Source organism: Monodelphis domestica, chromosome 3 (genome assembly GCF_027887165.1).
Source record: "Monodelphis domestica isolate mMonDom1 chromosome 3, mMonDom1.pri, whole genome shotgun sequence".
Lineage (NCBI taxonomy): Eukaryota > Metazoa > Chordata > Mammalia > Didelphimorphia > Didelphidae > Monodelphis > Monodelphis domestica.
The window spans coordinates 490,019,878-490,032,413 of NC_077229.1; the positions used below are offsets into that span (position 1 = coordinate 490,019,878).

General features: G+C 48.8%; 1 protein-coding gene across 1 annotated transcript in view; it reads left to right on the forward strand.

Moving 5' to 3' along the window:
- LOC103104682 (ras GTPase-activating-like protein IQGAP2) overlaps positions 1-10,618 on the forward strand; it is a 47,994-nt gene extending 37,376 nt beyond the window's left edge. The window contains exon 2 of the mRNA XM_056824781.1: positions 9,661-10,618. Within this exon, the coding sequence (XP_056680759.1) occupies positions 9,661-9,825 (165 nt within the window). The 3' untranslated portion in view covers positions 9,826-10,618. The remainder of the gene's footprint in view (positions 1-9,660) is intronic.
- Positions 10,619-12,536: the final 1,918 nt, after the last annotated feature.

Consider the following 12,536-nt stretch of genomic DNA (forward strand, 5'->3'; position numbering starts at 1 on the left):
TGTGATTCGGGAAGGTCATCCCAGTAACACCGTGATGGCACTCATGAAACCTGAGGCCCAGCTCCCGACCGTCCATCCCTTTGCTGCTGTTCTGTATCAGGATGAACTGTTCAACCTTCAGGAACAGAGCTCTTTGGTAAGTGCAGGAGGTCTGTGGCTGCATGAGTGACTCGGAGGCTGGAGCATTGCTTGGGAAGGGCAGAATCCACTTGAAAATGAGGTGTTGCTCTGAGATCATGGCAGAAGGGGAAGAAAGCTGCTGGGACTTTGCGGCCATCCATAGGATCTAGTTGCCCTTCACTTAACGTAGTGATTCCCAGAAAGCATAGGCACTGCGTCGTCCGGACTGCCATGACGGCTAGTCCCGTGGAGGGAGCATTGGACCGGGGGTCCTGCAGACTTCGGTTCCCGTGTGGCCTGGTTGCCTTTGGTAGCTGGCTGATCGCGAGCTTCACACCAATGGCCTGGCCCTTACTTACCACTTTTCTGCCTTGGAAGCTCTCCTGAGCATTGATTCCAAGACAGAAGGGAAGGGATTGACCAAACAGACTGAGATGGAACAGTCAGTGAGGCAAGCCGGAGGAACACCGGCCCGGGGCGATACCCTGAAACCTTAGGGCCCTCTGACCTTACTGAAGGTCCCGAAGCCCCGTCTCCTAGGCCTTCGCATTCTTTTACCTTGGAACCTAAGCACTCTATTGGTGTCACAAGAGAAGGTAAGGGTTGAAGAAAAAGCCTTTCTCTTTCTGCAAGGACTCTGTCGGGAGTAATAGCACAGCTACTTGCCAGCTTATCATCCCGTGTGGCCCTGATAGTCAGCTTGTCGAATTATCAGCTGTTGGCAATATTAGGGACTACACTGGCATTCCTTCTTATGCATCCTTGTTCTTCTTCTCATCCACCTACCTACTGACTTCCTTTTCTTCAAGTGTGACCATGGCACCTTTGGCAGCAAGGTGTTTCAAGCAGGTTTTTCGTTTTTGTGTTTCGTGGGGATTTTAAGAATTGATACTTTGTATAATGCCGTGACAATTCTCCTGAAGGACATATGTTTTGTTCCAGTACTACTTGGCCCCCGAGGAGCTGTCCACAACAGTAGAGAAGGTGTCAGCCGTTGCTCTGCTTAACCAGGCGTTGGAAACCGAGGATCTTGAGTTGACCCAGGATCGTCTCAGAAATCCCTCAATTGACTTCAATAACCTGGATGAAGCACACTTGGAACGGTAAGGGATCCCTCATTCCTTTCAGCTCTTTGTCAGTGGTACCGGTGAGATTCTGGAATCATTGGCTCCAGGGACCTGTAATCTCAAGGATGGAGTCCTTCCTGTCAAAGCCCTTTGGAAATGTTTTTGGTTTCCTGATCGGCCATATTCTAAGTGGTCATGAAGAGCTAAGAGTGCTCGTGGACGATGTCTTGGTTGTATTTGCTTTTCCGAAAAGGTGGACTTGTTCCTTTCAACTGTGGGGGATATGAGGGAAGCTGCCACCGTAACCTACACGTTTGCCATGCTTTCAGGTAGAGTGGCTACCTTGGGCTTTCTGTCCAGTAAGAGAAGTCCAGTGACAAGTTCAGGAAGAAGTCAGCAGGACCTGCTTTTGAGTCCTCTGTGGCCTGCGTGAGCCAGACCATGTTGAGCTCTCAGTGTTTAAGGAGCCTCTCTGCACTGGTAGATCTGATCACTGTCAGGCATCCTGCATTATCGCCAACCATCTGTCCCATCACCTGCTCTAATAGGGGGCAAAGCAGACATTGAGAAGAGGGGGCTTCCTTTTGCTATTTCCTTGGGACAGCCCTGAACAGGGTCCTAGCTGGCACGTGCCCATGTTCAGCTGCTGTTCCTTTCATTTGATGCTGCCAGAACTCACTCCTGGACAGCAAAGACACTGGAGCCATTAGTGCAGGATGGATGGATGTTCTAAACCAAAGTGAAACATTTCAGCAAGAAACATACCTGCATGTGGAAGAGGGCAAGGCCAGGATACTTTTTAGTCAGGCTCTACGGGATTCTCCTCATTTGTGTTGGTGACCCCCCCGAGGGGAGATATTGCTGGTCACAGTGTTAACAGTTATAAAATGCCCCACCTTACCCCCCATCCCCTCACTGCCCACCCTAAAGGTGAACAAAAGTTCTCCAGAGGACAGATTTGTTAGCGGTCCCCTACCCCAGCCACCTCTGCAACAGAGAAGGAAGCTGAGGCTTAGATAGGTTTATTGGCTTCGCCTGTGATCCCATTGGTAGTAGATGGCCGATTAAGGGTGAAAAACGAAAGCAAACCAAAATTACCCTTTGCTTTAAATCTTGGGATCTGTCTTAGGCTTTGGTTCTGAGGCAAAAGAGAAGTAAGGGCTAGAGAATGCAGGCGAAGTGACTTCTCCATGGTTAGGCAGCTAGGAAGTGTCTGGGGTCCTCCTTGAATCGAAGACCTCCCCTCTCTCAGCCTGACTCTCAATACCCCAAGCCACCTACAGTCAGGATTTTCATCCAGCTCTTCTGACTCCAAATTCCACAGTCAGAAGAATAAGGAAACCAACTGTGTGTAGAAAACCATGGCTCTGTGACTGCGATGGAGATAATCCTTTCCGACCTGAGACCACTTTGCCCCTTCTGGCCTTGACACTCTCACAGTGGGATTAGCCAGGTCCACAAGGTCAGAGAGAAACTGCTTTTCTCTTGTCAACTCTGGTGCATTCTGCATGCCCAGAATCTCTTAGATCTGCAGGCCATCGAAATGACTCCCAGGCAAGTGGGGCTGTTCTTCAGCTCTCACTTGGACAACAGCAATGCCTTTTTTTTCTTCTTTTCCATTTTGTTAATCCCTCTCCTCCTGTCGTTTCTAAGACAGAAGAAGAAGAAGGGCTGGGCAAGTGGGCGCTACGATTTACAGAGACTTTAGTTCTGTCAGGGCAGGACAGCTACGCGAGACGTCCCTTCCCTGAGCCTTCCCTTTGTGGGCATGCCCCCACCTGGAAGTCATTTTCTGTGTGCTGTAAATAGCTGTCCATCCCTGTGTAAGTCCTACGGAGGTGCGGGTTCCTTGTGGTCAGAGGCTCTTTGGGGTGGCCATGGCGTCCTCTAGACACTCGAGTCCCCACAGGGCTTTTCCCTTTGCAACGTCATCGTTTTACACATGCTTCTCGGGTGAATGTCACGGAAGGGCGACAAACCCTGCTGCCTGCCTGTTCTCCTACTCTTCCCATAGGTCGCTCTTCCAGTGTCTGTCGTGTTTCGTCAACTGAAAGGGACATTTAAAGATAATGGATGTTTGGTGACTTTTGTCTTCCCCAGGTACGCTAGCAGGCTCATGTCCATCAAAAGAGAAGCCTCATCTCAAGGACAGGATAACCTGAGGCGGGATGAAATGCAGAATCAAATCGATAGGGTCAATGAGGAAATTCAAGAAGCTGAAATTCAAGGAGAAGAAAGTAAGTGCAGTCAGTTTGGTTTTGCAGAATGCTTGCGAATGTCGGTCTTCTGGATAATTCGAGGCTTGACCTTTAGCCAATGGTTTCCTCAATTTTTAACTCCAGTCCTATTTGGGGGTGCGGGGAACTTGTCCTAATGTGTCTTATTACATGATTTTTGTCTTAGTTCATGGAAAGTGAATCAATACAAATATTGGTTGCCAGGCAGCAGAGCGGTAAGGGCTAGGCAAGTGGAGTTCCATGACTTTCGCAAGGTTAGGAAAAGGTAGGAAATTATGTGATGCCGGATCTGAATCCAGGGCTTCTCAAGTCCAGGTTCCTCACTCTTATCCACAGCCACTGACCTTCCCCTCTAGATGATATCGAAAGGTGACTTTTTCATGGCATTGCCTATAACTTCATCCTCTTGGCTGTGGCGCTCTGTTCATCATTTTGATCACAGATGGTGATAGAAATGTAAAGGATGCGGGATATTGGACTAAAGTCTTCCTCGGCCGAGGAAACATTCTGGAATAATGAGGAAATATCTGATGTGTGGCTCAGTGCCTAAAGTGCTGACTGCATAGTGAGGAAGACTGGAGTTCAAGTGATGTCTCAGCTACTGCCTCGTGATATGCCCCTGGGCCAATGATTGATCCTCTGGCCGAGGTTCCTCCATGCCCATATGGGGGAAATAATAGTAGCTACCTCTCAGGGTTGTGGTCAGGATGAAAGGGAGATGATATTTATGCAGCACCGAGCAGCACAGTGCGTGTCACCTAGTAGGGGCAGAATGTATTCTTGTTCCCTTTCCTTGAGTCAGTAAGCTTAGATTCCTGCGAGGATCAAAATGGATCAAAATCAGGAGTCTGCATTTCTGGTCCCAGCTATGCCACTAAGGCCTTTGGGACTGTTGGAAAAATGATTTGTTCTCCATGGGCCTCAATTTCTTAATCTGTTTTGGGAGGGTTTTGCAGGACTTTGCAGCTCTCAGGTCCTCTGTGGGATATTTCCCGGTTTATGTTGTTATATTTGCCTTTCCCACCTCTCATCTTTGTAATGAAATCATCCCTGCCCTGGTTTTCCGTCTTTGACTTGTCAGCAGCCACTCATTATCATTTCTCTCAAGTCGCAGAGGTTGTGAGGCATCCTTTTCCTCTTCTCGTCTCATGCTTTCGCCGTAGTTTTGTTGGGGGACGTCCATGTGCGTCGATGGTTAAGGCTTTGGGCTCTTCTCGAGCTTTGACATGTGCCCTGCTCTCTTGCAATGCTATGTGTCACCTTGTCAGCTGTAGCTGCTCCAAATCTTTTTGGCCCCTTTTGATGGGCAGGTTGCCTGAGACACCATCTTCATCTTTTCATCAAGGATCACTCATCTCTGATATGGTCAGGGTCTTGTAGCCCTGCCTGGTCAGGGTTAGTGCTGATTGACAGTTTTCTGTGAGACAGGTCTGAAATGGAATTTGAGCATCTTTTTTTCCTAAACCTTGATGTTGAAAAAGATGGAGAGCCCAATATTGTACGGCTTCGTCATGGGTTGTCTTCTTTTTGTTCTTTTGTAACATGCCCAGCCTCCCGAACCCCGAGGTTGCCCCTTTTAGGCACCACAGGGTTATTTTCCCATTCTTCCATTGCTCAGGAATTTGCCGAATCTCCCAGGCAAATTGCCTGTGTTGCGTAGAGAGCCTAGTGTTGGATTTGGGCAAGAAAACCTTGGGTGAAATCTCGTCTAACATTTCCCTGCATCGAGGCAGCCTCTGATTGAGAGTGGAAAGGGCCCTTATTGGTCAAGCAATTCCACCCCACCCCCAGCTCAGGCCAAAAGCTTTGAAATAGCTTACACAAATACTCTATCTCTTCTGCTTTCCTGTAGCCTCCCTAAATATCCTTGGAGGTTCACTCGTTTTTAAGTTCCCTCTCAATTGTTGTCCTCAGCGACAAGAATCCTGGAACTGAGAAGCAGTTTCTATGTCAATTATCAAGGATGAAGCTCAGCTAACATAGGCAGAGCTTTAATTTCCCCTTTGCAACCCATGAGAGCATGTAGATTATTCCTTTTACAGTCATCATCAGCCAAACCAAGAAAGCCAGAGGATGTAGGAAAGTGGGAAATGTCGTAATGATGGTAGTTCTTAACAAGCAACAGCCATGAAAGCCATATGGCCTATTGTGTATAGACCACGGCCTCAGATCGTTTTCAGCTATGTAACGCTGAGCACATAATCTCAATATTTGTAGACTTCTGGACCAACAGCTTCAGGGCAGCTAAGGGACTCAGTGGACAGAAAAGGCTTGGAGACAGGAGGTGTGCTGAGTTACAAGGTGACTGGGGACAGGTCCTAGCTGTGTGACCCTGGTCAATTCTCTTTGCCACAATTGCCTAGGCCTTCCCGCTCTTCTGCCTGGCAACTAATACATAGTATTGAGTCTCAGACAGAAGGTAAGGGCTCAAAAATGGACAACCCCCCCTCCGCAGCCCCCCACACACACCCAAGTCATTGAATGCAAAGTCATTCTTCTTTAGATTAATGTGGACAATCATTTAAGGTAAAAGGGGGCCGGCTTTTTTCATCCCAATGTTTCTCTCATTAGCTTTTGTGGCTTTAAAAACAAATGCCTTCTATTCCTCTCCCATGTTCAGGGTATGATGCAGTCACTGCCATTATTAATGCCATTAAGAAGGGCATCGCAGGAGACACTCTTGTAACTCTCAAGAATCCCAAAGCCGCTTTAAAGTCTGTGGATGATAACCTGGCTGCAAATTATCAAAAGGAACTTTGGGAAGCCAAGCAGCAGAAAGAAGAGAAGGTACTTTATTCGCTAATGATTAAACGTAAAACATAGTTAAGGGTGTTCCTCGGTGCTGGAAATTGAACAGTTGTCAGCTGATAAACAGTGACTACCAGGGAGATATTTGAAGCCTTACTTCTTAGTAGGAAACAAGCCAGGGCACAGAGAAGAGGATTTGAAAGTAGATAATGAGGTAAAAGAAGGTCTCAAGTGCATGAGGAACTTTCAGTTTTGTCAAAGCTCACCAGAAAAGTACTAGGAGATATGGTTGCAATAGAAAGAATGGGGAGTCCTTTACTTTGCAACAGCTAGAAGAGTGCTGGTGAACCTATGGCTCGTGTGCCAAAGACGGCACCCAGAGATCTCTCCTTGGATGTGGGTGTGGAGGATGCGTCCTCTGCAGATTTGCTTTCCTGCCGCTGAGCTCAGGGTAAACCTTCCCTTTGTCCCCCCTCTGTCTGGGCTTCGGGGCTGCTTGGCTTGGGGAAGATGTAGGTGTATCCCCTCCCGTAGAGCAGAGGCCGCCCACAGCCCTGAAAAGATCTCCACTTTCTTCTGTCCTTCCCTGCCAGGTGGCAGTGTAGGGGGTGACCTCAGCCACCAAAGGGTAACCAGGCTCCCTCTGGCCCCTGCTCCCACCCCATGGGAATGGCAGCCCAATAGGCAGGTGGGACTGGGTGTAGGGGAAGGTCCCTGGCCTCAGGAGGTAGCTTTCTCCAGGCATGGGCTGGCTGGGTGTTGGCCCCACTCCCAAATGGTGAGTGCGGGGAGCTGGTTCTCTGGGTTGACTACCCTCTGGGCTTGCGCCACCTGCTCAGCCCACGGCCAGGCAGCAGCCCCCTCACTCAGCCAGCCCCCAACGCAGCTGGGTGCAAGGGCAGGTCCCTATGGCTACAGGAGTTGGCTTGCCCAGGCTCCAGCCAGCTGGGAGCCCTCATCCCCCCCACAAAGCCCCTCTGTCCAATGCTGGGGAGAGGGATGTGACACATTGTTGCAGTGTGGGCAGGGCAAAGCAGGGGATGGGGATCCGGGCACCAAGTCTGGAGGTGGGGTGGGGGAAGGCACCGCACAGTTCCCAAAATTGTTTCTAAAAGTTTCCAAAAGACTCAACCATCACTGACCTAGAATCACTGCCCAACCCTAGTTTTCAAGGAATCCCCATGTGCTACTCATGTTGTTCCTTGAGAAAATTCTCAAACCTCGCTATATTTCTCCTTAAAGTTCTTTCTGTATGAAATCACAGGCATCAAAATGTGTACTTCATGCAACAGTTTTTCAGTGACAAGGCTTAAGTTCCCTTCCTTGCCTTCCTCTCCCCCATATGGCCAGAACTTGCATCCAGGATTCGTTCTGTTCCCCCGAAAGCACCAGATCATGCCTGCCTCCCATGATTAGATTTTTCTAGTTGGGATTGATGTGGGTGATAAAAGTCTCAGCTTTGTAGAATAAGCCCAGGCTATGAGCTCTGAGAGGATGATTACAAGAGAAAAGTAGCTCTCTGTAGAACTTTCTCTCCAAGTTGTATTGGAGGAATGGCCAAGCAGTCCAGCATCTTTGCCAACAACATCCCAAATAGAAGCGTGCAGAACTAGACAGGAGAAACAATGGAAGGAGAAAAAAAATGTGGTTTTACAAACACTGTTCAACAAGAACCAAAGTGCATTTTGATTTTGTAATCTATCGAGCCCATGTTGGACGTGAGAATCGGTGGCCCATTGGGAAAGGTATTCCCTGAAGGACTGAACTCTTGAAAGCCTCTCTGTTTTTGGGCTGCAACCATTGAAGTTGTTGTTTTTTCAGTATATCCTTTCTGAGGAGGAAAGAGATGAAAGGGAGGACCTCATGACTCAAGTTGAAATCCAAGGGAGCATCAACAAAATCAACAGTAAGTGATGTCATTTTGTGAAGGAAGTGCGAGGTGATAGACTTTTGTTCCCTCAAGTCCCCTGAAGTTGTGTGGCATCCTTTCCTCTTTCTGCCTTCTGCTTTTGACATTGTTTTTGTGGAGGACTTTCGTGCGAGTCCATTCATGAGGCTCGGGGGGCTTCTCATGGTTTGAAACCTCCCCAACTCCCATGGGATGAAATCTGTGACCTTGTCCACTGTAGCTGCTCCACAACTATTTGGCCCCTTTTGTTGTGCCGGAAGGCTGAGACACGCCATCTGCCCCTTTCCATCAAGGATCATTCATCTCTGATGTGGTCTAGGTATTGTAGACCTCTCCGTGGTCAGGGTAAGTGGTGATTGGCTAGGCTGGTGCTGCCCGGAAGAGTAGTGATCGTTAAACCCCCAATCCCTGAGCGATTCAAGGGGAAACACCAGCAAGTACATAAAGTGTGATTCTGACTGCCATCTGACTGCCTCCTTGTCCTCCAGGGCTCGCTGCTGTCGATGAGATCAATGCTGTGATTCGGGAAGGTCATCCCAGTAACACTGTGATGGCACTCATGAAACCTGAGGCCCAGCTCCCGACCGTTCATCCCTTTGCTGCTGTTCTGTATCAGGATGAACTGTTCAACCTTCAGAAACAGAGCTCTTTGGTAAGTGCAGGAGGTCTGTGGCTGCATGAGTGACTCGGAGGCTGGAGCATTGCTTGGGAAGGGCAGAATCCACTTAAAAATGAGGTGTTGCTCTAAGATCATGGCAGAAGGGGAAGAAAGCTGCTGGGACTTTGCAGCCATCCATAGGATCTAGTTGCCCTTCACTTAAAGTAGTGATTCACCAAAAAGCATAGGCACTGCGTCGTCCGGACTGCCATGACGGCTGGTCCCGTGGAGGGAGCATTGGACCGGGGGTCCTGCAGACTTCGGTTCCCGTGTGGCCTGGTTGCCTTTGGTAGCTGGCTGATCGCGAGCTTCACGCCAATGGCCTAGCCCTTACTTACCCCTTTTCTGCCTTGGAAGCTCTCCTGAGCATTTATTCCAAGACAGAAGGGAAGGGATTGACCAAACAAACTGAGATGGAACAGTCAGTGAGGCAAGCCGGAGGAACACCGGCCCGGGGCGATACCCTGAAACGTTAGGGCCCTGTGACCTTACTGAAGGTCCCGAAGCCCCGTCGCCTAGGCCTTCGCATTCTTTTACCTTGGAACCTAAGCACTCTATTGGTGTCACAAGAGAAGGTAAGGGTTGAAGAAAAAGCCTTTCTCTTTCTGCAAGCACTCTGTCGGGAGTAATAGCACAGCTACTTGCCAGCTTATCATCCCGTGTGGCCCTGATAGTCAGCTTGTCGAATTATCAGCTGTTGGCAATATTAGGGACTACACTGGCATTCCTTCTCATGCATCCTTGTTCTTCTTCTCATCCACCTACCTATTGACTTCCTTTTCTTCAATTGTGACCATGGCACCTTTGGCAGCAAGGTGTTTCAGGCAGGTTTTTCGTTTTTGTGTTTCGTGGGGATTTTAAGAATTGATACTTTGTATAATGCCGTGACAATTCTCCTGAAGGACATATGTTTTGCTCCAGAACTACTTGGCCCCCGAGGAGCTGTCCACGACAGTAGAGAAGGTGTCAGCCATTGCTCTGCTTAACCAGGCGTTGGAAACCGAGGATCTTGAGTTGACCCAGGATCGTCTCAGAAATCCCTCAATTGACTTCAAGAACCTGGATGAAGCACACTTGGAACGGTAAGGGATCCCTCATTCCTTTCAGCTCTTTGTCAGTGGTACCGGTGACATTCTGGAATCATTGGCTCCAGGGACCTGTAATCTCCAGGATGGAGTCCTTCCTGTCAAAGCCCTTTGGAAATGTTTTTGGTTTCCTGATCGGCCATATTCTAAGTGGTCATCAAGAGCTAAGAGTGCTCGTGGACGTTGTCTTGGTTGTATTTGCTTTTCCGAAAAGGTGGACTTGTTCCTTTCAACTGTGGGGGATATGAGGGAAGCTGCCACCGTAACCTACACCTTTGCCATGCTTTCAGGTAGCGTGGCTACCTTGGGCTTTCTGTCCAGTAAGAGAAGTCCTGTGACAAGTTCAGGAAGAAGTCAGCAGGACCTGCTTTTGAGTCCTCTGTGGCCTGCGTGAGCCAGACCATGTTGAGCTCTCAGTGTTTAAGGCGCCTCTCTGCACTGGTAGATCTGATCACTGTCAGGCATCCTGCATTATCTCCAACCATCTGTCCCATCACCTGCTCTAATAGGGGGCAAAGCAGACATTGAGAAGAGGGGGCTTCCTTTTGCTATTTCCTTGGGACAGCCCTGAACAGGGTCCTAGCTGGCACGTGCCCATGTTCAGCTGCTGTTCCTTTCATTTGATGCTGCCAGAACTCACTCCTGGACAGCAAAGACACTGGAGCCATTAGTGCAGGATGGATGGATGTTCTAAACCAAAGTGAAAAGTTTGAGAAAGAAACATACCTGTATGTGGAAGAGGGCAAGGCCAGGATACTTTTTAGTCAGGCTCTACGGGATTGTCCTCATTTGTGTTGGTGACCCCCCCGAGGGGAGATATTGCTGGTCCTCTCCCAGTGTTAACAGTTATAAAATGCCCCACCTTACCCCCCATCCCCTCATCGCCCACCCTGAAGGTGAGCAAAAGTTCTCCAGAGGACAGATTTGTTAGGGGTCCCCTACCCCAGCCACCTCTGCAACAGAGAAGGAAGCTGAGGCTTAGATAGGTTTGTTGGCTTTGCCTGTGATCCCATTGGTAGTAGATGGCCGATTAAGGATGAAAAACGAAAGGAAACCAAAATTACCCTTTGCTTTAAATCTTGGGATCTGTCTTAGGCTTTGGTTCTGAGGCCAAAGAGCAGTAAGGGCTAGAGAATGCAGGCGAAGTGACTTCTCCATGGTTAGGCAGCTAGGAAGTGTCTGGGGTCCTCCTTGAATCGAAGACCTCCCCTCTCTCAGCCTGACTCTCAATACCCCAAGCCACCTAGAGTCAGGATTTTCATCCAGCTCTTCTGACTCCAAATTCCACAGTCAGAAGAATAAGGAAACCAACTGTCTGTAGAAAACCATGGCTCTGTGACTGCGATGGAGATAAACCTTTCCAGCATGAGACCACTTTGCCCCTTCTGGCCTTGACACTCTCACAGTGGGATTAGCCAGGTCCACAAGGTCAGAGAGAAACTGCTTTTCTCTTGTCATCTCTGGTGGATTCTGCATGCCCAGAATATCTTAGATCTGCAGGCCATCGAAATGACTCCCAGGCAAGTGGGGCCGTTCTTCAGCTCTCACTTGGACAACAGCAATGCCTTTTTTTTCTTCTTTTCCATGTTGTTAATCCCTCTCCTCCTGTCCTATCTAAGACAGAAGAACAAGAAGGGCTGGGCAAGTGGGCGCTACGATTTACAGAGACTTTAGTTCTGTCAGGGCAGGACAGCGACGCGAGACGTCCCTTCCCTGAGCCTTCCCTTTGTGGGCATGCCCCCACCTGGAAGTCATTTTCGGTGTGCCGTAAATAGCTGTCCATCCCTGTGTAAGTCCTACGGAGGTGCGGGTTCCTTGTGGTCAGAGGCTCTTTGGGGTGGCCATGGCGTCCTCTAGACACTCGAGTCCCCACAGGGCTTTTCCCTTTCCAACGTCATCGTTTTACACATGCTTCTCGGGTGAATGTCACGGAAGGGCGACAAACCCTGCTGCCTGCCTGTTCTCCTACTCTTCCCATAGGTCGCTCTTCCAGTGTCTGTCGTGTTTCGTCAACTGAAAGGGACATTTAAAGATAATGGATGTTTGGTGACTTTTGTCTTCCCCAGGTACGCTAGCAGGCTCATGTCCATCAAAAGAGAAGCCTCATCTCAAGGACAGGATAACCTGAGGCGGGACGAAATGCAGAATCAAATCGATAGGGTCAATGAGGAAATTCAAGAAGCTGAAATTCAAGGAGAAGAAAGTAAGTGCAGTCAGTTTGGTTTTGCAGAATGCTTGCGAATGTCTGTCCTCAGGATAATTCGAGGCTTGACCTTTAGCCAATGGTTTCCTCAATTTTTAACTCCAGTCCTATTTGGGGGTGCGGGGAACTTGTCCTAATGTGTCTTATTACATGATTTTTGTCTTAGTTCATGGAAAGTGAATCAATACAAATATTGGTTGCCAGGCAGCAGAGCGGTAAGGGCTAGGCAAGTGGAGTTCCTTGACTTTCGCAAGGTTAGGAAAAGGTAGGAAAGTATGTGATGCCGGATCTGAATCCAGGGCTTCTCAAGTCCAGGTTCCTCACTCTTATCCACAGCCACTGACCTTCCCCTCTAGATGATATCGAAAGGTGACTTTTTCATGGCATTGACTATAACTTCATCCTCTTGGCCGTGGCGCTCTGTTCATCATTTTGATCACAGATGGTGATAGAAATGTAAAGGATGCGGGATATTGGACTAAAGTCTTTCTCGGCCAAGGAAACATTCT